General features: G+C 40.2%; 1 protein-coding gene across 1 annotated transcript in view; it reads left to right on the top strand.

The window, feature by feature from the left end:
* Nucleotides 1-23,600, top strand: part of SNX27 (sorting nexin 27) — a 67,702-nt gene extending 44,102 nt beyond the window's left edge. The window contains exons 6-12 of the mRNA XM_058539166.1: nt 2,489-2,567; nt 4,173-4,336; nt 10,617-10,706; nt 17,409-17,558; nt 17,869-17,997; nt 18,375-18,434; nt 19,656-23,600. Coding sequence (XP_058395149.1) covers nt 2,489-2,567; nt 4,173-4,336; nt 10,617-10,706; nt 17,409-17,558; nt 17,869-17,997; nt 18,375-18,434; nt 19,656-19,703 — 720 coding nt within the window. The 3' untranslated portion in view covers nt 19,704-23,600. The remainder of the gene's footprint in view (nt 1-2,488; nt 2,568-4,172; nt 4,337-10,616; nt 10,707-17,408; nt 17,559-17,868; nt 17,998-18,374; nt 18,435-19,655) is intronic.
* The last annotated feature ends 3,657 nt before the right edge of the window (nt 23,601-27,257 follow it).

Below are 27,257 nucleotides of genomic sequence, written 5' to 3' on the forward strand. Positions count from 1 at the left end.
TGTGATTTCATTAAGGGTTGTAAAGTGCTGATTTTCTAATTGTCTCATTTCTTCACATTTATTAACTAGAATTCTTTTGTAAAGAACTTTTCCTTATCAACTGAGGCTATATTTTTATTGTTGTTAGTGCTGTCAAGTTGATTCCAACTCTTAGCGACCCTGTGTACAGCAGAGTGGAACCATGCCTGGTTTTTTTGCACCATCCTGTCATCTGCTGGCGCTATATCATACAAGCTCCACTGCTATTTATAGGGTTTTCATGGCCAGTTTTTTCAGAAGTGTGTGGCCAGGTCCATCTTCCTAGTCTGTCTTAGTCTAGAAGCTCCAGTGAAACCTGTCCACCATGATTGACCCTGCTGGTATTTGAAATATTGGTGGCACAGCTTTCAGCAGCACGGTAGCGTGCAACCGGCACAGTGTGACAACCAACGGATGGATGATGTGGTTCTCTCACCGGTAAATGAACCCAGGCCACGGGGTGAGAGCACTGAATCTTAGTTATCCTGAAATACAGTTTGTAGGAAAGGGAGGATAAATATTTAATTCTTTCCTTTTATTGCCAGTTTTCAGAGTAAAGAATTAGTGTCCCAGTTGATTCCAATGATGTCCATGAGATAATTATTTTATTTTATTTTTTTAGTATTGTGAGTTTTTAGATATTCAGTATGATTTAAGCAACAGCATATACCATCATTTCGATGCTCAAATTGTTCCATCTTTGGCCAATGGAATCTCCTTTGTGTCTGCTCCTATAATCCTTTGATGCAACCTATCTGTTTATAGTAGCATCCTTGCTTTTTAGTACAACAAGATGTCTGGTCTCATCTTTGTATATTTCTTACCCTAGGTCTAGAATCAGCCGTTTTCCCAAGGAGTCCTAGTTCCTTTCAGTGAGAAATTGTGTTTAAAGATCATAATTTGGGTGCTGGGTATAATTGTTGCTTTTAGGTCTTTTCATTGCTCTTAACCCTGATTTGATCAAGGTTTTCAGGGAAACTAGCAGGTTTCTGGATATTAATGCTTATTTCTCCTTTGTAGCAAACAAAAAATCTATTCCCCATACATTTACTCATGTACTGTATACCATGGCAAAGGATATGTGCAGAATCTGAGATATTTCTGAAATTATAAATGGTGGAGTGATTGCAAGGAAAACGTTAATTTTATACCTTGCTGATGTTTTGTTTTGTTTTCTTTGTTTTTTTCAATATTTCTCTAGCAAGGCCTGATTTTTTTTTTTTTTTTTTTTTTTTTTTTGCCTGAGGGAGATTAGTGCTGAGCTAACATCTGTTGCCAGTCTTCCTCGTTTTTGCTTGAGGTATAGGTCTGCACCTGGGATCTGAACCCGAGAACCCGGGCCGCCAAAGTGGAATGTGCCAGACTTAACCACTGTGCCTTGGGGCTGGCCCCAAGGCCTGACTTTTTTGCACTTTCCTCCTCACCCTGTTACTGAGACTTCTAGCTATAAGCCATTTTCCAAACCTTGAGAGCACTTTAGTTTCTATCCAGTGCAGTATAGAATGGTAACTTAGAACACTTATAATCTCCAGTTCCTACCTCACATCAGGGATAAACCTAGGTGTGATATGTGAGCAGATATGGGAAGAAGGATATAATCATATTTGGTTTACTGAGGCACTAATATTCAACAATTTTATCTTGTTCAATTAACACGTTGTTTATACTAGGATTGATCTTGAAAAGGAATTTTGGTACTACTAGTTTGTGTTTTTTGCTTTGTGTTTTGTTGTTGTTTTTATGTAATTTCAGTTTTCACTTATTTACACATGGAGTCTTTCCATTTCTTTTTTTATTTGTCATATTAGGATCTTAGGTCCTAGAGAGGAGGACTAATACTTGTTTATTAGCCTCTGTCATCCCAACATTTTGCTATTTTCATGTGGATATTGATGATGGTAATTCTTAGGAAGTAGAAGTCTCCAGCCTGAGACATGGATCATCTGAAAAATAAACAACAATAATTTGTGAAGCAGGAACAAAGTTGACAAACAGTATTTTAAGCTCGAGAAGCAAAGATATAGATCTTGTATGTTAACAGCCTATGTTAAATGTAGGTTGAATGTGTGAGACTGGATATTTAAGAATTTATTTTCTGCTAAAGGTCTGTACTTATCAAGCGCATTTCTTGTTAAGTGCTGTTAAAAAAGACCCTTCTGGGATGAAGTCATATTTCAGAGAGGAAAAGCTAATATTTGAGGAGAGACTATTATCAGCTTGAATTGGAGAGGAAGAACTCATATTTAGAGATCATAGCTGTTTGGGTCAAATACTAGTATTTTTTTCCGTTTATTTCATGAATATGTATACATGTGTGCGTGTACACATACATACGAAGAATAGTTATGGACCGTGAATTTAGTGTATATAACCCCTCCCTTCCCCTCCCTCTGCATGCATACACCTGTCTTTTCCCACAGCATTGTCTGATTTAGTTTCCCTGAAACTGATGTGTCCTGTTTACTTGTAGGCTATTGCAGCGAAGGTTGGCATGGACAGTACGACGGTGAATTATTTTGCCTTATTTGAAGTGATCAATCATTCCTTTGGTAAGTGCCAGTGGCTAATATTAAGTTTTGTTTGGGGCTGTTTTATTTTAATACTGTCAGACCAAAGCTCCCCAAAGCTGTCAGACTGAAACTGTTTGCCTAGAGAAGAGCTTGAAGACAAGGGGAGATCCCACTCATTAGGACTGTCCCCAACAAGCAGACTGGGCAAATCCCATTAAGCCTAAGTCGGAAGGGTGTCTGATCACTGTTGACCCTATTTCCTTTTTTGTAAGTATAAATGACTTTTACCCACTGCTGAAGCAGTACTTTCATGAGATTTTTTTAAATCAGAGGTTCAAAATTAATATATTCCAATGAAACAGCCTTAAAAAGAGGGGATGTTCTATTTAGCCACAATTTGTTTTAGTGTACTTCATGCTTTTTGTAGGTTTTTAAGAATAGCTTTTTGTTTTCAGGAGTCAGAAAGAGATATATTGCTTAAAAGCCTTTGCTTTAATGCATATATTTAAGTTTCTGTGTAAATACATATCCTCTTCCTAGGAAATTTTATTTATGGTGACAGTAAGTTTCTCTTATATATTATTTTATAAAAGTTAGGGATGGTGGTCACATTGGTTGCGTTGAGACCACAAAGGGGAGGAAGTCTGAGGGCTTGCTCTGAATGACACAGATTTCCTACAGGTGGGGTCTTTTCCACATTGTATATATACAGGGCTAAGGCCAGAAATTACAGATAATATTGATAGATCAGATCTTCCTCATCCCAGAAAGGGGGAGAGTTTGGTAGATTTGGGTCACCTTGCCATCCCTGGTCAAGGTAAAACAACTTTGATTCACCCTGAAGCAGTCATCTCCCTGTTATTCTTTATCTTCCCAACTCCCTATAGTCTAACGAGGCAGATATAAATGTTACAAAGGATTGCTAAGGAACCAGGACACTTGGGTTCTAATCTTACCCTTCTTTTCTAAGCTTCAGTTAATAAATAAAATGGGAAATATTAAATCTGTCTTTTGCAGTATTATAAAGCCAAGTAAACATCAAGAGAAGAAAACTCTGAGCCTTTCCAAAGAAAAGCAGTGTAGAAATTTAAAGTGGTCATGTTTTATCCTGCTTGTGCCTTGTTAGGAAGAGGAAGTAACGTTACTCAGAAGATACTTTTCACTTTGATAAATGTCTTAGAGTTGTGAGGGTGTACGGAGAGCCTTTCAGCTCTTAGTGATAAAAGCAGTTCATTGAGAATTGCCACATGAGAGACTCTGCACCATAGCTGGGTAAGAGGAGGCGCTTGCTTTAAAGATGTTCAGTGGACATTGCTGTAATTTACCAGATAATGGATCAGTTATTTTAACTGACTTTGTTGCAGGTGCTGTCTGCAGAGTTAGCATGTTAACTGAAGGGTGTGTCATTCAGTTGATAGATTTCAGTCAGTTTGAGCTCCACTGGCCATAGTCATAGTTAGAAGGGTTTGATTTGGTTAGCAAATGGTTATTTTGTGGTCCTGAAGCAGAGCTCCTTGATGGATCTAAGCTAATGTTCTGGTTAATGATAACCTGCCATTCTTGATCTACCTTACATGGTTTATACTTGGGAAATTCCTTATATATCTTTTTACTCTAGCTTTCTTTGTTTTGTCTTTTCTTTAGTACGTAAGCTGGCACCTAATGAATTTCCTCATAAACTCTACGTCCAGAATTACACATCGGCTGTACCAGGCACCTGCCTGACCATTCGAAAATGGCTTTTTACTACGGAAGAAGAAATCCTCTTAAATGACAATGACCTTGCTGTTACTTACTTCTTTCATCAGGTGGGTGAATTGATCTTCTTGGATTTTTTTTTCTGTTTGTATGTAGTAGGTTATTTGCCAATCCAGCATAACTCCTTGGGTAAGCTGCTTTGCTTCTTAGATCTTAGTTAAATTTGTAAAATGTTCTATTCCATTTCACAAAAGATAAGTAAGTTTAACAAATGAAGATATCTTGGAGTTTAAAATATAGTTATTATTTTTTAAAACAACAGAAAATAAGCATTATGGCTATGTACCTTTTCAAAATCTTTTCATCAAAATCATGCATACATAGGGGCTGGCCCTGTGGCCTACTGGTTAAGTTTGGTGTGCTCTGCTTCAGCGGCCTGGGTTTGGTTCCCAGGCATGGACCTCAGCAGCCTCCTCAGCAGCCATGGTGTGGCGGCAGCCCACATACAAAATAGAAGAAGATTGGCAACAGAGTTAGCTCAGGGCAAATCTTCCTCAGCAAAAAAAAAAAAAAAGAAACCGTATGTAAAATTTAAAGCATCAAATATTGTTACACAGGTTATTATGAAAAATATTAGTTGCCCCCACTTATCTTCATCTCCCCCCATAGGCAACCACTTTCACCTGTTTTACCTTTGTTTTTTGTTGTTGTTTGTTTTGTTTGGTTTTCTATTTACTTCCATGTCTCTATTATAACTTGGTTATATTGCTCTTGCTTGATTTTCCAGATTCAATCGGTATCTCTTAATTTCCCACCTAGAAGATGAGACTTTAGCTCCATTTTCTCCTCCACATTCCCACTGCCTACCCATACTTGCTTGTCTCTCTTATTCTGTTCTTATAGTCAAATTATATTTGTTAGATTAGTATTCAGTGTTCATATTATTATGACTCTATAAAGAATTTATAGCAGAGCCATATCAATAGTGAATACTATCTTTACTTTTTACTTCCTTTTAAACATTTTGTTTTAAAAATTATTTTCCAAATAATTTTTAACCCATTTCATAACACTTTATAAAGTATCCTATTACTATTCTAATTGGATTCTTATTAAATTTATAATTTAACTGAAAAAAGAATCACCATTTTTTGTGTGTGTGTGTGTGTCTGTGAGGAAGATCAGCCCTGAGCTAACATCCTACGCCAATCCTCCTCTTTTTGCTGAGGAAGACTGGCCCTGGGCTAACATCTGTGCCCATCTTCCTCCACTTTATATGGTACGCCACCACAGCATGGCCTGGCAAGCGGTGCATAGGTGTGTGCCCGGGATCTGAACCCGGGCTGCCAGCAGCGGAGCGCGCGCACTTAACTGCTATGCCACAGGGCCGGCCCCAAGAAACACCATTTTTATTAACTGTAGTATTCCCAAATAAATGCATAATATTTCTATTTTATTCAACTCCTCTTTTGTTTCACCAAATAAAGTTCTGTAGTTTTATGTTTCACATATGCCCCCTTAAATAAATTCCCAAGTATTTTATATTTTTATTACGATTATGAATGGAATATTTTTTTCTTTGTGTTGTTGAAGTGGAAAAATTATTAGCTAGGAATCAGAGTATCTGGTTCAAGTACAAACTCTACATTGGGTAAATCTTAGCATAGCTTTGCTGAGATCCGTTTTCTGATCCGTGAAAGGGTAATAGTAGTACCTCACACTTTTTTTTAATGAGTATCAAAATTTAAACAAGGTAGAGCATGTGAAATTATTTTTGAATTATAAAACTAAGGCAAAAGTAAAATACTTAGGTATATAGAAAAGCTGTTACCTTTGTAGCAGTATCTCATACCCAGCAACTTTTCCAAACTCTCCTGTTTCCTCATATGATTTTTTTAACAGCTTAATGAGGTTTAATTGACATGCAATAAACTGTACATTTTTAAAATTTATAACTCGATAAATGTTTTTTACCCTCTTAACCATTTTTAAGTGTATAGTTCAGTAGTGTTAAGTATATTCACATTGTTGTGCAACAGATCTCCAGAACTTTTTCATCTTGCTGAACTGAAACTCTAAACCCGTTAAACAACTCATCTCCCCCTCACCCCAGCCCCTGGCAAGCACCATTCTACTTTCTGTTTCTATGAACTTGACTACTTTAGATACCTCATGTAAGTGGAATCATATGGTATTTGTCTTTTTGTGACTGGCTTATTTCACTTAGCATAATGTCCTCAAGGCTCATCCATGTTGTAGCATATGACAGGATTTCCTTCCTTTTTAAGGCTGAATAATAATACTGCATTGTATGTGTATATCACATTTTGTTTATTCATCTGTGGGTGGACATTTGGGTTGCTTTCACATCTTGGCTATTATGACTAGTACTGTTATGAACATGGGTGTGTAAATATCTCTTCAAAATCCTGCTTTTAATGTACCCAGAATTGGAATTGCTGGATCATATGGTAATTCTATTTTTAATTTTTTGAGGAACCACCATACTGTTTTTCATAGCAGCTGCAACATTTTATATTCCCAACAGTGCACAAGGACTCAAATGACTTTTTTTTTTTTTTTTGGTGAGGAAGATCAGCCCTGAGCTAACATCCATGCCAATCCTCCTCTTTTTGCTGAGGAAGACCAGCCCTGAGCTAACATCTATTGCCAATCCTCCTCCTTTTTTTCCCTTTTTCTCCCCAAAGCCCCGGTAGATAGTTGTGTCATAGTTGCACATCCTTCTAGTTGCTGTACTGGGAACGCCGCCTCCTCATGGCCGGACAAGCGGGTGCGTCGGTGTGCGCCTGAGATCTGAACCAGGCCGCCAGTAGCGGATTGCGCGCACTTAACCGCTAAGCCACAGGGCCGGCCCCTCAAATGATTTTTTGATTGACTAGGTAAACAATTGTGTCTTTTAGAAAATAATGTTAATACAATGTTATAAACCAATATTACTGCAATAAACAAAAAATTAAAAAAAAATAACAACAACAACAAAAAGGCAAATCAATGTCAACTTTCGGTATTAAAAGGTATTATTATTTAAGAAAAAAAAAGAGAGAAAAAAATTTTTTTCCCATACTTAATTTTAGTTATTTTTTGTATCATCTTTTGATGGTGAGAATATCTAATGTATTTCATCAATTCTAAAATGCCATCAATTATAAGATGCACTATTATTTTATGTACTGCTAAGAAAGAGAAAAAAGCTACTAATTAAACTGACACATCATTGATTGTAAGATGCATCCCAATTTCAGAGATGAAGAAACGTGAAAAAATGTGCGTCTTAGAATTGATGAAATATTAAAATAATAATGATAATGAGCCTTTTCTTTAAAAAAATTAATCGGGTCAAAATTCATGGTAGGCTATATTAAAATTCTTGCTAAACCTGGCAGATTGAACACACTTATTTAAGCTGCTTCTTCCTGAAAACTTGCTAAAATAATAATAATGGAATTTTAAAAGGCGTAAACCTACAAGGACAAAGAACGGGAGGGGAGACCACAGCAGATCAGAACTGTCAACAATTTTTAGAAAATGAATGTTTGAATGAATCAAGAGGAGTTTTGGTGTTTGGTTATTGTGTAGGCACATGGAAAGTTACAAACAAAAACATGAAGCAGTTAACGTTAGAGAAAAAAGATTATACAAGAAAGGAAGTCATAGTACAGTACATAGTTTAGTTGTGACCAGTATTTACAAGCTTACAATAATGTGTTGATTACAATAATCAATACTGAGTATTGATTTAATTTTTTATTGAGAGGTTGGAGGAAGAGGAAATGGGAGTGTTTGGGTGGTATAAGAAAGCTAAAACTTATTAATTTTAACAGAGCAGGTCAACTGTCTAAAATTCATAAGTTAGGAATTATCAGTGTAAGTGTGGCATAATAGACATTTATTAACATGACATTTAGAATTATAGAAACAATATCACAAACTGCTTAAAGTGCTTCAAAGTAGTTGTATCTGTGGAATGAGGCTGTGGGATCAGGAGACTGCTGTTTTTATCAGGAGCCTTTTAGTAATATTTGTTTTTTTTTTAAACTATGTACATCTTTTACCTTAATAAAAAATTTTTTAATTAAGAAAAAAAGGAATCCAGTGTGGTGATATTTATGTTTTCCACTCAGGGCTAGTCAAGCAATATAATCTTGATTAGAAATAAGAAAGGAGAGAACATTGTTACTGCCCTACATGAAAACAGTTCGCTTAGAGTTGCTATGACTTTGGGGATATGTTCATCAAATATTTAAGGGCCATAACAAGTCAGACACAGTTCTCGGTATTGGGGATACGAACAAAACAGAAATACAGTATTTTTATTTGGTCATCAGAAGAGCCTTTTCCCTTAGCTAATAACACTAAGTTACATGGGAAACTGAATAGACAGACCAATATGTATTTATTTGTTTCCCTTCTTTCTCTCCCAGCTTTTCAGTAACTGGTTTAAATTTGGCCTGGAGCAGTCAAATCTTTTGGTAATAAATAACCAAGTGTTCACATTCTTCAGGACATGTGGCAGTTCTTATTGAGCATCCCCTCTGTGGATATAATCCTCTGTGCCTAAGTGAATCCTTGCTTGTATGACTAGGATTGGGGAGAGACTGGCATAATCTTTCCATTAGGCAGTCCCAGGCAGGACATTAATCTCCTTGTGTGGTTCTTAGAGGAACTTAGCTAAATAATACTAATAGCAGTGATGCTAATAATAACTATTTACATATACTTTACAAAACTCTTAACATCTATCTCATTTTGTTGTCTACCTATGAGATGAGTATTATTACTGTTTTACAGACTGAGAGGGTTTAAGTGACTTGCTCAAGCGCTCATTGATAGGTGACAGAGCTAGAAGTTGAACTATTCTCTTGACTTCAATCCTGAATTCATTCTGTTATGCAAACATTTTCCCTTAAAAGACTATAGGAGGGGCCTGCCTGGTGGTGCAAGCAGTTGAGGGCCGGCACTCCACTTCGGCGGCCCGGGGTTCACAGGTTTGTATCCCAGGCGCGCACCTACGCACCGTGTGTCACGCCATGCTGTAGCGGCATCCCATATAAAGTAGAGGAAGATGGGCACGGATGTTAGCTCAGGGCCAGTCTTTCTCAGCAAAAAAGAGGATGACCAGCATCAGATGTTAGCTCAGGGCTGATCTTCCTCACAAAAAAAATAAAAATATTAAAAACAAAAAAAGACTATAGGGAATGATTTCTACTTAAGGAAATGGGCAGTCTTCTGATAAAGGTTCAAGTCGGCCCCAGCCTGGTGCCTGCATAGACTTGTCCTTGCAGTAACTCACTGAGGTTAGATTCTGAATGCCCTGGACAAATGATTCTATTTGTTCTTTTTCTTTTTTTCTCCCAGAGATCAGTTTTCCCTTCTGTTAGATTTTAAAGGTTTTTCTTGGGGAGGAGGAGAGGTGGAGTGAGGTTAGGAAGAGGATGCGTATTTCATATAGCTGAACCAGGTGTAGTTTAGAATTAGCATATTATGCTTGGGTACCTTTGTGCCTGTATCAAGTCCTATCTGAGATTTTTTTCTGTTCATAGTCTCACGTTTATTACTTCCTCTCTTCCAATTGCTACCACCCTAGTTTAAGGTCTTGTTTCACTTCATGCTTAAAATAACCACAACATCGTCAATCTCCCTTATTTCATTCTCTCCTTAGCTTAAGTCATTTGACATTCATATGCCAATCAATCTTTCTTTTAAAAAAACTATTTTTTTAATGCTTATTTTGGCTCCCTGCTGTCCTTAAGTCCAGATTCCTGTGCCTGCTTTTTAGGATCCTCCCTAATCTATTAACCTACCCATCCAGCATTGTCTTTCATTGTCCCCTAGCGTGTACCCTTTATTCAAATCAAGCAGATCTGTCTCTTGAATGTATTTAAGCTCAAACCCATTTCTATTTCCTGACTTCAGCTTGTAGTTTCTTTTATTCAGCCTATCCTTTGGGGTCCAATCAAGGTTTCCCTGACAACTAGTTAGCAGTAAGCTCTCCTGTTCTGACTGCATATTATCACTTATCTATGCCACGCGTTTTTGCTACTTCATTGTTACCTTTAATACAGTATGATATACTATCTTTCCTTGTTCTCTGTTTCACATGTATAAATTAACTGGAATGTAAATCTTGTAACACAAGAAACCAGATCCCTCATGTACCTAGAGCAATCCTTGAGCACATACCAGACACTCTTTAATTGCTACTTATTCTAATAATATACCCACATGGCAGAGTTCACTGGTGATGATGATGATGGTCCACATGGATAAGAATTCTTCTGAAAATGAATCTGTGTCTCTTTATTTTTATTGAGGATGTACTTGATAATGATTTTTACATTCCTTTCTTCCCTGCCTTTGTTTTGGTGACAGGCTGTTGATGATGTGAAAAAAGGTTACATCAAAGCAGAGGAAAAGTCCTACCAATTACAGAAGCTGTATGAACAGAGGAAAATGGTCATGGTAGGTTTATGGCCCCACCATCTCTTTATAAAATGTCCCTTCTTATCTCTTAGACCTGTTGTTCCAGTTATTTTTGAAAGATGTTGCAACCTGGTCAATGTCTTAACTAATTTAAAAAAAGTAGAGGGATATAGACCTTGAGGTAAAATCCATTGTGTTCCTCCATTTAGGACACAAAGAGCTTATTTTGCTATATGTAGGTATAACTTTATTATATTATTAATAATAACCAAACAGTATTCTTTTTGCTTAAAAAAAGCTATAAAACAAAAGATGTGCCAAACTAGTGATATGATAAAGATTCGGTAGGGCCGGCCCTGTGGCTTAGTGGTTAAGTGCACGCGCTTCGCTGCTGACGGCCCGGGTTCGGATCCTGGGCATGCACCAACGCACCGCTTCTCCGGCCATGCTGAGGCTGCGTCCCACATACAGCAACTAGAAGGATGTGCAGCTATGACATACAACTATCTACTGGGGCTTTGGGGGAAAAATTAAATAAATAAATAAAATTATTTAAAAAAAAAGATTCAATAAAAATTGATATTTAGTTTTTTAATGTTAGAAATTATTTTAGTTGTTTAGAAATCACAAAATCATTTGCTATTACAACTTCCTTCTCTGCAGTTGCTTAAACATTTATGCTTAGTAGTGCTTTTGGTTAGTATGGTATCCTAGAGCTGTGCTGTTCAATTTGATAGCTACTAGCCTCATGTGGCTATTTAAATTTAATTTTAAATTCATTTAAATTAAGTAAAATTTAAAATTCAATTCCTCAGATGCACTAACCACATTTCAAGTGTTGAGTAGCCACACGTGGCTAGTAGCTACTTAATTGGACAGCTCAGATATAGAACATTTTCATCACCATAGAAAGTTCTGTTGGAGAGGGCTGCCTAGGATATTCCCTAAATGTTTTAAAATTAGTTTTCAATTTGTATCTGCCATAAATACAGGAATGGAAATTGTCAAAAGTAAAATTTGTAAAGAATGCTTACAAAAACTTCCATTCATAGCATTTTAAAATTTCTTTCTTAGCAAATTCACATATAGTTGGAAATTTTCTAATTATAATTTTTCGTGATTTCACACAAGGCAGGAATTGCAATGGTAATGAATCCGATAGGTCACTTGAATTTCTTTTGTACTTTCTTTGAGCTTTGAGGGAATGTTCATCCATCTAGATAATTGGGTTGGAATAAGAATGCAAACAAGTCAGCCATTGAACTTAGTCTGTAATCTTATGTCTAGCTGGGATAGTTATTTTATCACTAATGTGACGAAAAGTAATACATCTCTCTGCCTTGGAAAATTGCCATAGATCAGAGAACCATATACGAATGTTCTGCATACCAACAGGCTGACACAGACAACACAAAAATCTTTTAAAGATTTTATTTATTTTATTTTTTCCCCCCAAAGCCCCAGTAGATAGTCGTATGTCACAGCTGCACATCCCTCCAGTTGCTGTATGTGGGACTCAGCCTCAGGATGGACGGAGAAGTGGTGCCTCGATGCGCACCCGGGATCCGAACCTGGGCCACCAGCATCGCAGCGCACGCACTTAACCACCAAGCCACAGGGCCGGTCACAAAAATCTTTTAAATAGAATTAAGTCTTGGCAGAATTTTGGTTAAGGGAATTTTACTATGTGGGAGAGAGGATTTTAAAACTCAACTTCCACCTGTTCTGTCTATATATTAATACATGATTCTGACACACATCTGCATCTTTTTGGGTGCAAAGGGCCAAATACTAAAGGGCCATCAACCTCTCTAATAGTTCTTTGCCTTTGCCAAAGCCAGCAGAATCGAGGTAATTTCATAAGGGCTTCTGATAATACCAGTATGGAATACATATTGTTTCTTTGCACGTATAGTACTCCAAATACACTGTCTTCCATTTATGCATTCAACAAAATATATTTGTTGAGCACCAGGTGTGTGCCAGGCACAGTGCAAGGTGCTAGAGAAATAAATAGGTTTGGGTTGTTCTGTGGCCAAATATAGAAAATCTGAATTTAGCAAGCATAGTAGTTTATTATGAAATTTTTTTTTAGACTCAAGTTTGTATCTTGTAGTCACGCAGTTAAGAACTCGAGTACAGTTGATATGTTTCCCCATGGGTCATCAAAATTGAGTATAAAATGTGCTTAAACATTTATGGAATTCTATTTTCTTGAAAACCTAGTGCCAACATATGTGTGTACTAGCCCCATAATACTGCAGATTTTAAAGAAAACCCCCCAAAGTTTGAATTTTATTCAAGTATAATTTTATGTGTTCAAGTATTAGTGTTCAGAGACATTAGCCTAGCCAATGGTCATGGTCAGCACGTTGAAACTTCTGACTCAGATGGACCCTTCAGAGTCCATAGATCTTGATACCATTATCTGTAGCAATTTACTGTGGTGTAGGTCTAAGATTAGGCCAAATCACTGCAACCTTTAGCAATTCAACAAACTTCTCAGTTTAATTTCTTTTCTGTAAAATAAGGATGTTCAGATTGGTAGCTATCAAGTAGAATCTTGACAAAATGCTTCAGAGTTCTTAGTAGGTAAATAAGCTTTGTGTAAGTCCCCTTGCTCTCCAAATATAGAGGACAGATCGTATCTTTGCCATAGTTTGTAATACCCAGTGTGACCAAAAATGTTTTTATTTTCTACTTATTTACAAAGTTACATGGAATCTCAGATTTTGATGGTTGAGAATATAATGTACAAGAGAGATTTTGGTTTTTCTTTTTTCTCTTTTTTTTACTCATACAAACAGTAGACATGTGTAACTTGTGTTTTTCTTATGTTGGAGTGGCCTGATTATGCCATTGTTGAACTGGCAAACAAGAAGTTTCTGTGTTAGTGTTTCTGAACATGATTTTTAATGGTTTTCACACAAGGCAGTATATGTGAAAGTCATTGTTTCTCAAAGTGTGGTCCCCAGCTTAATTACATGGGAATCACTTTTGAAGCCTACTTAAAATTCAGATTTCTAGACTCCACCTCACATTTACTAAGCCAGGATCTCTGGGAGTAGGATCTAGGAATCTTGGTAAAGATTTTTACAGAAGCACCCAGGTGATTCTGAAACTTTAAGTTCTTCAGAATCACTACCCCAGGAGTTTGGGAGAGTTGGCTCCGAAGGTTTCTCTCAAGCCCTTAATTCAATTTTAGACCTGATCTGACACTTGGCAGGTTGTTTGGTAGAACAGTGAGTTCTCCAGAATGGACCTCAGCCCACTCACCAAAAGTGTTCTGCTCTGTTAAGTACTGCGTCTCTGCTTTAATAACTGTACTATTTCTGTATTTACCTATCTTGCTGAATATTGAACATTTGTAAAATGTCCCATGCTATACCTTTCCTCTTTTCTGGCCTAAGGTGGGCCATAATCTCAGTGGTATGTGAATCAAGGAAGGTAATTTAGGATACATATTTAGCCACTCAAAATTTAATATGAAAGGAGAATGGACAGGATAGTTTTGTGTTTTAAATATATAGCTACACCCTTATGTAAATATGTTTGAAAGGAAAAATTCACTTTTCTTTTGGAAATTTTGGATTTGTGTAAAATTTTAAATGTTTCTTCCCTTTATACTTTGTGCAAATCTAGGAATGTAGAGATTGCCCACATAAAGCTGAGAAATACTACCTGACCCGAGAACCTCTGAAAACCTTGTTTCCCCAGTGAGATTTTACCTCTGTCGTCTCACCAAGGCCACAGGTGCCCTTAGTTTTCATTCAGGTTATGTTTAGACCTTATGCCATTAGGAAGTCCCCTGAAGGTCTTTTGCTTTCAAGGACTACATTCTTGAATATGGAGGGATAAATCAGCCTTTTAATTCAAAGAGGAGAAAGAGGAGCACATATTATATGCCTGGTACTCTTCTAGGCACTGTATGCACATTCTCATTTCCTCCTTGTAACAACTATGCAGGTGTTATCCCCAGTTTACAGAGGAGAAGTGGAGTCTGAGAGATGAAGATTCTTACCCAAGATCATATAGCTTGTCAGAAGTGGAACTTGGATTTGAACCCATTTCTGTCTGGTTCCAAAGCCGATGTTTGTCCCCACATTAGAGAAGAGAGGGTGGCAGCAGTGTCCTTTATTTCCAGATGGCAGAGGGGAGGTCCCCAGGTAGAGTAATTTACACAAGGGCACAAGGAGAGAGTTCAAGATATGCAGAGCTCTATGTCTCTTCTGATATCTTTTCTAATCCCTCCCTTTGTCTACACGTTTCTCTCATTTTAGAAAATCTATACAGCAAACTCCCAGTAAGGAATATGGCAGAAATATTTTTCAAAACAACAGTGGTACCTCTCAAAGAAGAGAACTCTCAGCAAATGTGTTATATGGAAACCTTTTTTCTTGAAGGAGAACTTTTTTCTTGAAGTAGAGCTCGTCTCAAGGCTCCATGACAACTGACTGGCATTTGCAGAGGTCTTAACCATCTTTGAGCAGAATTTGCTGCTTGTTGAGCCATGTAGAAAGTTTCCGATGACTGTCGTAGGAGGGTGACTGGGATTGAGTGCTGGAGGCCTGGTTGCAGGGTATTCTTCTTTTTCTTTTCACATTTTATTGTAGACATTTTCAAATATATACAGAATTTGAAAGAATAGCACATTTAGTCCCCATGTACCCATTACCCAGCTTTAGCAGCCTTCAACTTTCTGCCATTCATGTTTCATCTATCTCACTCACGTTTTTAACAGCAATTTCCATATACATCATTTCACAGGGCTTTCTTCAGAGAGAAAATAGGTGAGCCCTGTGGCTAAGGATAATGGAGGCTTTAAAATTTTTTTTTTAAGCTATCATTTGTTGAATACCTGATTATGTACTAAGTACTGTGCTGAATACTTTAATGTTCACAAATAACTGTATGATATTGGTGCTATTATTATTTCCCTTTTTACGGAAGAGGAAACTAATGCTCCGAGGATTTAGTCATTTGCTTGAGTTCAAATAACTTGCCACGGTTACACAGTTAGGAAGTGATGGGGCCGAGATTCAAGCCCAGGGCAGTCTGGGCCCAGGCTCTTGATCACTTCTCTGTGTACTGCTACCTATCCCAATTTTTGCTGCTTGTTATAACCCCAGAGCAGTTCTCTCCTATACCACCCACTGCCTGTCATATTTACCAAGGTATAGTGACTAGGGCTTTCTTTTGTTCATAGTGCCAATAGCAGGGCTCAGCAGTATCCACGTTTATCACTGATACAGGAAGGATGGTGATAAAGGGGGCTGGAGTAGGGTGATAGAAGGAGAGAGAAATGAGAGAAGAAAAATGATGCAAGTAAAGTATTGTGGCACTTCTGGATTGACCCTGTCTCTGTGTTCTTGCTACCCTTTTATAATTTTTCACCTTCGAAGTTGCTATTATTTTACCTAAGCAAAAGTAAATACAAAGTAGGGAAGGAAGCATGTGGTGTGATTGTTCCCTGGGCCTTAAGTCTTCCCAGACAGTCCTGGTGGCAGTAGCAACAGTCTTAGGTGACATTCATTGGTACCAGAGCCACAGGTTGCCGAGGGTCCTTTTTGTGCCTGTGTCCCTTCTCTTCTCTGTTGGTAAGGCAGAAGGCAACTCTCCAGTGTATTCTGTAGTCTCCCTGCCCATCTAGTTGAGGTCATCTAGAGTGCTGTGTCTTTGTCTTCTCTCCAACATTCTGCACACATCACCAGTGTGTCCTGTTCTTCCTGTGTGACATGCAACTAGGGGTGTGGAGGTACAAGGCTATTTGCCTATTTCTCAGGTACTCTCTGAGAGGAAACCAGGTCAGAGTCCATGAGTCGTCGTTTGTTTTTCCTTATCATCTTTTCCGTATTTCTCTTCTCTCTTTCTCGCTCATCTTCTATGACTCTCTCTCCTCTCAACTCAAAATAGTGAGTTGAGTAAAAGAGAGGCCAGCCTTAACTGTAGAGGAGAAGGGACAAAGAACTGAGTTAGAGTCAGTATTTCAGAGACCTCTCTGGATTAGTCTTGTAGCATTGTAGCTGTGAAGGTGATATATGTTGCTTGATTTTGGTCCGCATGCTTTTTAAGAAGGCATATATATTGGAGACCCAGGGGACAGTGGGGCTGATGTGGAGATTAGTTGGTGGTAGAGAAAGAAGCAGAGTGGCCTAGAAACTAAGCTTGGCTTCTAATCCTGCTTGTGCTCCTTATTATTACCTGTGACCTGAAGCAAGTCTCATATTACTCGGGGTTTCTGTAAAATAGCTTTTAAAGTCTCTTTCAGCTTAAACATTTTATGAGTATGAGATTTGGGGTAACTTAATTCTCGTCACATTGTAACTTTTGATTGGAGAAAACATGAGGAGAAACAGTAGCTCTCTTTCCTTAATTATAAGGATTGATCCGATGCCTGTTCTTTAGGTACATACAGTGAAAGTAGAGGGCCAGACTAAATGGCAATGTGAGTTCCCTTCCAGTCCTAAGAGTCTTGGTTGCAGTGTCTCTTCTGGCTTTATTTGTGTATCTTTTTTAAGTAGAGAAAGGAGGCGGGATTGGAATAAGGAGGTGAAAGTGGGATAAAGGATCATCGTGGAGTCCTGTCCCAACTTAGTGATGGCTGTGAGAGCAGAGGCAAGGTCTTCAGGTTGCTGGGCGAGGGGATTCTCTTGGTTGTTTCTCTTGTTCCATCTCAGCAGCTCTTCCTGGTGTTTTAGTTCCATAGTAACACTGTTTCTCCTTTCCTTTTGTTTTTCCTAGTACCTCAACATGCTAAGGACTTGTGAGGGCTACAATGAAATCATCTTCCCCCACTGTGCCTGCGACTCCAGGAGGAAGGGGCACGTTATCACAGCCATCAGCATCACGCACTTTAAACTGCATGCCTGCACTGAAGAAGGACAGCTGGAGGTGAGAGTTCAGCAAGGGGCTAGGGCTAGGAGCACTGGGGACACTTTGATACTTACTCACTTGCTATGTTTTAGTTCCTTCTTGGGGAGGAAATGAAATCAAAACTGTTTCAACTAGGTAGATAAATAGGCACTGGGTCCACACTGCTCCTCACCTTCTCTGGCTACTTACACTGACTTGTATTCTTCTGTCACACTCTTTTCCCTGAAATGTTGTGGACATCTCCACTCATTTCTGCTGTCTGTTCAGAACCATCTTACCTAAGCTCCCCAGCATTCTCAAACTTCTGCTCTTGTTCTTGGTTGTTTAGAACCAGGTAATAGCATTTGAATGGGATGAGATGCAGCGATGGGATACAGATGAAGAAGGAATGGCCTTCTGTTTTGAATATGCACGAGGAGAGAAGAAGCCTCGATGGGTTAAAATCTTCACACCATATGTGAGTGGTAGACGGGGAAGCATGCTTGGGGAAAGTAGATTGGGCTTAAAGTTCTCCTTAAGCTAAATGCATAATTGGAGAAAGCTGTAGAGATAGCAGTTGTCTTGAGATCTGAACCTGTTTGAATCCTAGAGCCCCAGGTTCTTCCTGTCTTTCCTTTAGGCCTGACTAGGATTGGCAGTTTCACATCCTGCTTGACTCACAGTTACCACTAGAAGGAGCCAGAGAATAGTAGATGAGCCAGGCCTGGGTTTTGTGGTACTTGTCATGCTGAGCAAGTTTGGAAGGTGGGGTGCCTGGGGGCAGGAGTTCCAAGTCATGGCCCTGTGGCACCGGGTCTTGAGAAGTCAGTGAGTGTTACTGTGGTTTTTTTTCAGTTCAATTACATGCATGAATGCTTCGAGAGGGTGTTCTGCGAGCTCAAGTGGAGAAAAGAGGTAATTCTAAACAGTCTGAATTGACTTTTTCATCTTTGTTTGTTTAAAATATATAGGCCTATGGCCAAATATATGGGACCCTCACCTCTATCTCTGTCTTTCTAGGAATATTAGTTAGGGACTGTTTATCCCATGTGAGCCAGGATACCCTTCCAGAGAGGTTAGCCTTTGGATGCTGAATGGACTGTACAAAAAAGCCTTGCTGGGGGCCAGCCCTGTGGCTTGGTGGTTAAGTGTGCGTGCTCTGCTATTGGCGGCCCGGGTTCAGATCCCAGGCGCGCACTGATGCACTGCTTGTCCAGTCATGCTGAGGTGGCATCCCATATACAGCAACTAGAAGGATATGCAACTATGACATACAACTGTCTACTGGGGCTTTGGGGAGAAAAAGGGGGAAAAAAAAGAGGAGGATTGGCAATATATGTTAGCTTAGGGCCGGTCTTCCTCAGCAAAAAGAGGAGGATTGGCATGGATGTTAGCTCAGGGCTGATCTTCCTCACAAAAAAAAAAAAAAAAAGCCTTGCTTCTTTCTTTGTCTGAGGGTGGCCATTAGCTACAGGCTATTCCATCTCTCATGACTTCATGGATCCTCCTCTGCCTGTTTTTTTTAATCAAATTACCCTCCATGTTGTTCCTGACCCGGAAGGGCAACTGTCCTCAGTTTTAGCCATTCCGACTGGATGAGCCATGACAGTCTGTCTAGGCTAACCAAGATTGTGTATGTGTGGGAAAGTTTTTGCTGCTGCTTTACTACTGTCTGTATATGCCAGTGCTGGAGCAGAATTTGGAAGATTCTGAATAATTAGCTACTTATTCTCAAAGGAAATGTTTCCGAGGTTCAGAAGGTAAAATCAGGAACATGAAAATTTATATTCTTGATGTAGAAGAAAGAACACTGGGCTCTGGGAATTAGATCTGGATTTTCTACCGGCTTTTTTTCCTCCCTGTGATTTTGGGCAAATCAGCATCCCAAGATCTCAGTTTTCTCATCCTTTCTCATCTGTAAAACGGGAAGGCTGAACCAGATAATTAATGTCCAAGGTCCCTTCCAGCTCCAAAAGGCTGTGATTCTAGATGGGAAGTTATATCAGTAGAAGAGGCCAATCAGATCGAGTCATCCAGTCAGATGTCTTCCGTTTCTATTTAAGGGGTTGTCTCCAGATGGGAGGAGATGTGGACACCTAAGGCTTCCCAATAACTCTTTTCTTTTTTTCTTTTCAGAACATTTTCCAGGTGGCAAGGTCACAGCAGAGGGATGTGGCCACCTAGCCTTTCCTTATCCCCTTCCCTTCTCTTCACCCTCATCCTCTTATCCCTTTTGTCTCCCGTGTCAGACAGAGTAACCATTAACGCAAAAGAAGAGAAAAAGGAAAAAAGTCATTATATTCAAAAGCTCTAAACTAAATATTATTAATAATTCTTCTGAATTTCATGTCTCTGGAATTGAGCTGGTAGAGAACAACACATTGGTCAGCACCAGGAGTCAACTGAGTTAAGACAGGAAAAGAAATAAGCCCAACCAACTCACCAAAGGTATCTTTGTCCTTTCACCTGGGCCTCATACCAACAGACTCTCCTTGTACTATATTTTTAAAACTGGAACTATGAACTCCATCCATTTGCACTGTTCAGACATATATATGTATGTATGTAAAAATTATATATACACAAATTAGCTGCACGTATATACATATATATATTTCTTTTTAAATTTCATATTGATGGCAGTACCTTTTTTAGCTTGTGTTTTTACACACCTTTCACTAGAATTCATGACTTCTCTCTTGCTGTCTTTATTTTGAAACAAACTTTAAAAAGGAAAAAAAAATTTTACAGGGAAAATACCTCTCCTCATGAAGGACTTGAAAAGTTTACAACCTGCTTGGGTTTTTTCCCCCCTTTTTTGTATTGAGTGAAGATTCTGACTCATGGGTTGCCATAGAGTTTGAGGAGCAGGGAGCATAGTTTCTTTATTTTCCAAGAGGCTGCTGGGGAGGAGAAAGAGGTGTGTTTCTCAAGGGCAGCCAGGCTGCAGATCTGCAGGGAGAGTTTAAAGACTTGGTGTGGTCTTTTGATTCCAAGACAATTTCCCTGGTCCATCTCTCTTTCTTCCACTCATGGCTTTCTAGCCACATTCCACATTTCCTGCCTGCTTCCTCAGGGCCACTTGTGTGCTTTCCTTCAACTGGCCTAGAATGGAGGAGAGGGTGGGCTCAGGAGGTTGATGCCACAGGAACCTGAAACACTTCATGGTCGCAATTTCCTATTTCCCTCCCATTTCTGAAGCAGGGATAGTACTAGGGACCAGAGTTAAAGCTGATACCTTTAGGCACAAAGGTTGGACTTAGGGGAAAGGAAGGAAGAAATGTCCTATGTATGTGAGCTTTTCCCTACTCCATTCCTGACCAGTAACCACCCATAACTAGTAGATTCTCTGTGACTTCCTTAAACAGCTGTGTTGGGGAGGAGTCTGACAATACCTCCAAGGCCTTGGGGAAACTTGGAATGTGTCAGGGGTCTGTGCCAACCAAACTGTACCTATCCAAGACAGCTGAGGACCCAGGAAGAAGCAGTAGGAATATGGTTGATTTGGGTTGGATCTCAACTTTTAATTAAAAGGGAAGGAAAACCTTTTTCCCTCAAAGAGCTCCTCATGTGACCTTGCAGTTAGACCTTTTGAGATCTAAGAGCTCCATCCCAGGATATAGGGCCAGGGCTGACTAGGGTAGGGCAACATTCTCAGCCCCCGGGCTCTGTAGATATTGCATTGGGAGCTCTGAGTCAGGCTCTGATGTAACTGAAACACATCTTTGAGCCTTCTTTTCTTTTTCTCTTCTTCACCTTCTAAACAAAAACCTCCATAGGGTGATATCTTTTGCTTTGTCTAACTGGGAGGCACCATAGTTGGTTGTAGTCAACTCCACTGAGCAGTGTTGGGGTGGTTTGAAGTTTCTTTTTTCGTAACTTGTTTTTGCATCGTGAAGCCACTTTTCTGTCTCTCTCACTCTGTTATCCTGGCAGCCACTTTCCCCAAGGGAGTGTGGTGTCTTGTAGGACATCCCATCTTCCCTCCCCTTTTCCAAACCCAGGTGGATCAGAGAGTGCAAAATGTAAGAATGCTGAATGTTTAAAGTTGCAGAGAATGATCCCTGATTTGAAAGCTTTGACATAGGATTAACTTCTTTTGGCTTAGATGAATGTAATAATGAGCCAGAGGTCCCTCAAAAGAAGATATGTTGATTTCCCACTCAAGATGCTAAAGAGGCTTTTGGCACCAGCTGTGTTCAGACTGACAATAGCAGCAATTTGCCCTGTTCCCTCGGAGTGGGAGAGGAATGAACAAATCCGGGAGTCCATGCGACAGCCCAAGTGCTGACCTCCGGATACAAGACGTAGTGGGGATGCCCTTAGGATGGAGGCCCCTTCGAGTGGGTAGATGCTGCTCTGTTCCTTTTCTGGCATAGCATTCACTTGGTGCTTTGGATTTTGGATGAGGGCCGCATAGGGTGTTGGCCTGTTGGCAGAATCTGTTTAGGAACAGCCCTTACCTGAGGCTGTACCACTAACCAAGCACCCAGTCGCAGCAAGGAGGGGGAAGCAGGGAGACCCTGGAGGACTGCGCCTTCTCCTCTTCCACCCGCAGCAGGCCTCCTGTGATGGGGCAGAGGTCACTATGGCTGTGGGGCTCCGCAGGATCAAGCTCTTCTTTGCATGAAGCATTGTTGGTGTGACACTCCTTTCCCCCCTTGCTCTGCACTTCCTTTCTCGAATCCCTATTACCCTCCTTAGTCCTGGGTTCTGCCCAGGGAGGCTTCTACCCAGTCTTCTTTTGCAGTTTGTCTCTGGGAAATGGAGGGAATCACTCTTTCCCTTGCTTTGCCCCAGCAGAGCCAGCAGGATCTTCCTGGTCTCCTGTTGTCCTCTCCTCCAAAATCAATTTCTATCCTCTTTGGTAAAATCTTAGAGTTTTTTATGGATCAGGAGAAAATGCAGGCCCTGAGAAACCTGTCCCTGCAGAAAGGTTCCCTTGGGCCATGCTTCAGGCTCTCTGCTCTTTATATTTTTATTCTGCTCTCCATTTTTCTGCCCTCCCCTTGACCTAGGCCTAAGCTCAGCACAGGTGAGTGCTCAGGGCAGTTTCTAGGCCTGGACAGAGCTCTCAGGAAGGAATTAGTTCAACATCACCATGCCTGGCCCATCTAGTTTCATCCTTTAGTTACCCAGGCCAGTAGCTTTGGGTTATCCCCTCTTGTAGCTCCAAACCCAGTGCTTGGAGCAGCGATATAGGGCACTGACCGGAGGTGACACCTCTCTCTCTCTCTCTCATCTCAGAATTCACCACCTATGGGCCTGGCTCCTAGGAGGCAGTTTTCTTAAAGGGGACTGCATCCTGGTTGATTGAAGTCTCCAGACCTGGAGGGACCACTATGCCCTCCTTTCTCTCCATCGTGCTCTCTGGCTGGATTGATTCAGCAGGAGAAACCATTTGGTCTGTGGGACCCCAACATACTGCTAGGTTCCTTCGCGAGATTCATTGTGTCACATAAGCTTTCTTTTGGAGGGAGGATGATGTGGTTGAATACTCAGAGAGAGAGAGAGAGAGAGAGAGAGAGAGAGAGAGAGAGAGAGAGAGAATGGAGGCAGTGGGTGTGCTTCTTCAGCTCCCCATCTTCCAGTTCCACCTTCTACCTTCCTCTTCTCCTAAACCTGAGCATATCATGCCAGGTGTCACTCATAGCAGGACAGCATCAGCTCACTCCTCAGCAATAATCTAGGCTGTGTGGGAAGCTTAGGGCTCTGGGGAAGAACAGAACTGAAGAGGGGAGTGATATGGGGTGGAGGCACTTGGGCGACTGCTAACCTTGAACACCAGTTTTATATCATGCCCCCTTTTTAAGCCAGTGAGCTGGGCTTCAGTTTTCCCCAGGCCATGACACTTTTAATTTATTTGAGAGAAACTCTAATTGTATTTTCACTGCAGTATCTTGTATTTTTTATTTGTGATTTAAGAAATGTGAAGAGAAAATACGCAGACACGTAATGGCTAACAGTGTTTCTTTCATTCCTTGTTCTAGAGCTAACCACTCTAAAATTGTTTGGTAATGTCACTTAGTGTAATTAATTGTAACATATTCTTTTAAATAAATTGATTTATTGATGAAACTATTCTTTGGTTTCCTAGACTACAAATCCTTTGGGTTGTGTGGGAAGAAGTGAAGAGAGACCTTTGAGAATTGAGTTTGAATGGTCAGTCAAATGGGAAGAAACATCTAACCAGTTCTCCCAAGCAACTAGTGAGGCAGTCTTTTGAGGGCAGGAGATGGGCAAGGGTGGGAAAAGGAGAAGCTGGGAGGCCCCTGGTCTAACGTTCTGTTTCTGGTGGCTCCTTTAAAGATTCCTTCTTCTCTCTCAGATCTCACAGTTGATTGTGCCAGCCTTCACAAACTCCATGTTAAGATTCACAGGACTCCTCTCCCTCAGCTTTATGCAGACAGAGCCTGGCAGAGCCCTTGGGACAGATCTTAGCCCTGTCTCCCTACCTCCAGCAACATGTATATATTTTTTCATTTTTCAATTCTGGAAACTTCTCTGGAATCTGAACTGAAAGGTACATAGAACCCCTAATGAATGCCAGCACAATACCAGGCATTCTGGGTGGTTATATCCTCTCCTCTGCCCACACCCTGAGAAAAAGTGTGGTCCTGCATGGTCTTTGCTTTTACAGAGGATTGTCAGGTGCTGTGGCCTAATAACCTACTCTTAAGAGTACTTCGTCTTCTCTATGCATTAGTTCATGGACTGAATCTGCTCTGAAAAGCTCAGCATTCATGTTAGGTAGGATATTTTTATTATTTTTATGAACCTTCCTTTTTTAGTGTTTTTATAAACCCTAGCCATGTGCTTTTGCTTCTTGATTGAAGACTGTAAGAGCAAGGACGTGTTTGACATTTTGTTTGGCAGCTGGGGAGAGACATTGTTCTGGGTCTCATTCACGCAGCCATCAGCACTGAATAATTGGAATCTGATAAATATTACCATCCAAATGGGGTAAAAGTTTTTTTCTTTAACAAGGACAGAATCCATAGAGAAGTAGAAAGTGGAATTCCAGGGTTAGAATGACAGAAGTTAAAGTCAACAAACATTTATTGAATGTCTACTTTGTGCAGGGCATTGTGTTAGATACTGCAGCAGATATGAAAGCAAAGTAAGAAGCATTCCGCTAGCTTTCAGCCTCGCAGAGGAATGAGGGATTCACAGATGACCATAAAGAAGTGGAAGGTTTAAGTGCCATAAGGACTAGAAAAAGAGGGAGAATGGCATGGCTCTGGATGAAGGCAGCTAAGGGAATCTTCATGAAGAAAGTGGTGTTTAAGTGAACTCTTCAGGATGAGCAGGATTTCAACAAGAAGGCATTCAGCTAACTTTATTGAGCCATTATATGCCAGATGAGTAATTGGGAGTGAAAAGACATGGGATGGGGGAGCAGGATCAAACTTGTCCAGACGAACAACGAATAGTCCTGTTCAATTAGAACTTAGGGTATGTGTAGGAATAGAATGGAAGATAAGGTTTTGAAGAGCCTTGAATGGCAGGGTGAAGTGCTCTACATTAAAAAACACCAAAAAACAGAGAAGTTTTGTTTTTTTAATCAGCTGCAGTTTAGAAACATTGATGTTTCAGAATACATACAAAAGGATCAGTTAGGAGACTGCTATAATTAGTTAAAAGTAGAGGCAGTGATATTTGAGAGGGAAATGGATATGAGAAAAATTGTGGAAGTAAAACCTTTTGTGATTTAATAATTTTGAATTTATGTGAGAAAAGTAAAAGACTCCCAAGGTTTCATGTCTAGGTGACTGGAAAATAGAAATATTTAAGAGTTGCAACTTTGGGCCCGCCCCATGGTGTAGTGGTTAAGCACGCGCGCTCCGCTCCTGGTGGCCTGGGTTCGGATCCCAGGCACGCACTGACGCACTGTTTGTCAGGCCACGCTGTGGCAGCCTCCCACATAAAGTGGAGGAAGATGAGCACAGATGTTAGCTCAGGGTCAGTCTTCCTCAGCAAAAAGAGGAGAATTGGCATGGATGTTAGCTCAGGGCTGATCTTCCTCACACACACAAAAAAAAAGAGTTGCAACTTTGGAGGAGAACATATTTTAGCTTTGGACCTGTTATGATTTAGGCATGGGTGAGAAATCTAGGTATAGGGTCCAGCAGTTATTTCTTAGTTATTTGCAGAGCATTTTCTAATGTCCTGGGCACTGTTGAGGATGATGGGGGTACAGTGGTGAACAAGGCAGAGTAAACCTCTGTGAATGAATTTGTAGAAGGTGACTGGCTTCTGTGGAGAACGGGATGTAGGAGGACAGGAGGGGAGAGGTGGAGGCAGATGAGGAGGAAGATGCTGCAGGCCTCTAGGGGGTGAGGGTGACCTGGGCAGTGTTGATGCAGTGGAGATGGAGAGACGTTTAGTAGATCAACGATGTATTTTAGAGAGAGAACCAGTAGGGCTTTGCAGTTGGATTGGATATGAGATGGGAGAGAAAGGATGTAATCAAAGTTTTGGCTTGAGCGGGTACATAGGTGCTGTTTACTAGTGAGGAAGACTGAGGGAAGAAAGGCACTACCGAATTGAGTCCAGGAGAAAAATTAGTGCATAGCTGGGAGTCATTTTCATCTAGCAGTTGAGAGGAGGCAGTATATTGGTGGGAAACCCCATTTATGGGGAGCAAGAGGAAGCTGACTGACTATTCAGGGAAGTAGATAAAAGAGAGGCCAGAAAATGAGAATCTTCTAAGAAGCAGAAGCTTGGGTCAGGGTTCTCAGATTTGGGGAAGAGAAGGCGGCTTCGCTATGAGTGAGAATTCCTTCAGTCACAAATACAAGAAGCTAAGGCTGTGAAAGGCTTTAAAATTTTAGAGGAGAATTAAAAGACAAAGGAAACCCTAGAAGTCGGAGAGGCTGTGGCTGTCTACCGCAGGGTCCAACCCAAAGGAAATGGAGATGGCTTGCATGATGGTTATACATTTCAAAGCTCTAAAAGTATGGACGGGATGGAAATGCATTGAAGGAATTATCCAGAGCTTTTTCCCCCTGCCACATTTTCATCACTGTAGTCCTCCTAACTGAGGATATTTTTCTAAATGTCTGTTCTCGTTTCTATAACTGGAAGACTTCTCCCAATCCCTGCTATTAACCTGTCAGCTCCACTCTTCTGCCTCAAGTTATTTTCCTTCTCTCTTTATGCTGCCATTAACATTCAAACAGTAACTTGATTATTTTAGAAGAAGAAACTGGTACTGAGTTTCATCTTGCTTGGTCTGAAGTTACGGAATCCTATTGCCATCATTTCCTATTTCTTCTGCTGTCCCATTTTATTGCTAAGGCCTCTTCTCTCAGAAGAGAGGTTAGTGAACTTTGGTAGCTAACAGAACTACCCCTCCTTTATACCTTTCCTACTATATTTGAAGCCAGTAGAATCCCTGAAAAATCAGTGTTTATACAAGAAACAAATCAGGAGCTTCCTTTTCTGTCTTGGATGGCCTCCTATGTTTTGCCGCCAAAGGGCCTGGAGATTCCCTGCCCAAAAGTTGTTCATTTCCCCCAAAAGACCCCTCTCTGTTTCCCTCATTTTCATTATTCAACCTTACTTACCTGATGCTTTTCTTGGAGAAAATCTGGCTGCAGCCTTGCAGGTAGGGGGGACTGCAGTGAGCAATGACAGACAATAAATATAGTCTTTAGTGTTTGTGTGAGGGGCTGCCTGAGATCTGGGAAAATGCCAGGAAGGAGGAGACTTCCTAGTCCTGTTACCTCCCAACCC

The sequence above is a fragment of the Diceros bicornis genome, chromosome 4, assembly GCF_020826845.1.
Source record: "Diceros bicornis minor isolate mBicDic1 chromosome 4, mDicBic1.mat.cur, whole genome shotgun sequence".
Classification (NCBI taxonomy): Eukaryota; Metazoa; Chordata; class Mammalia; order Perissodactyla; family Rhinocerotidae; genus Diceros; species Diceros bicornis.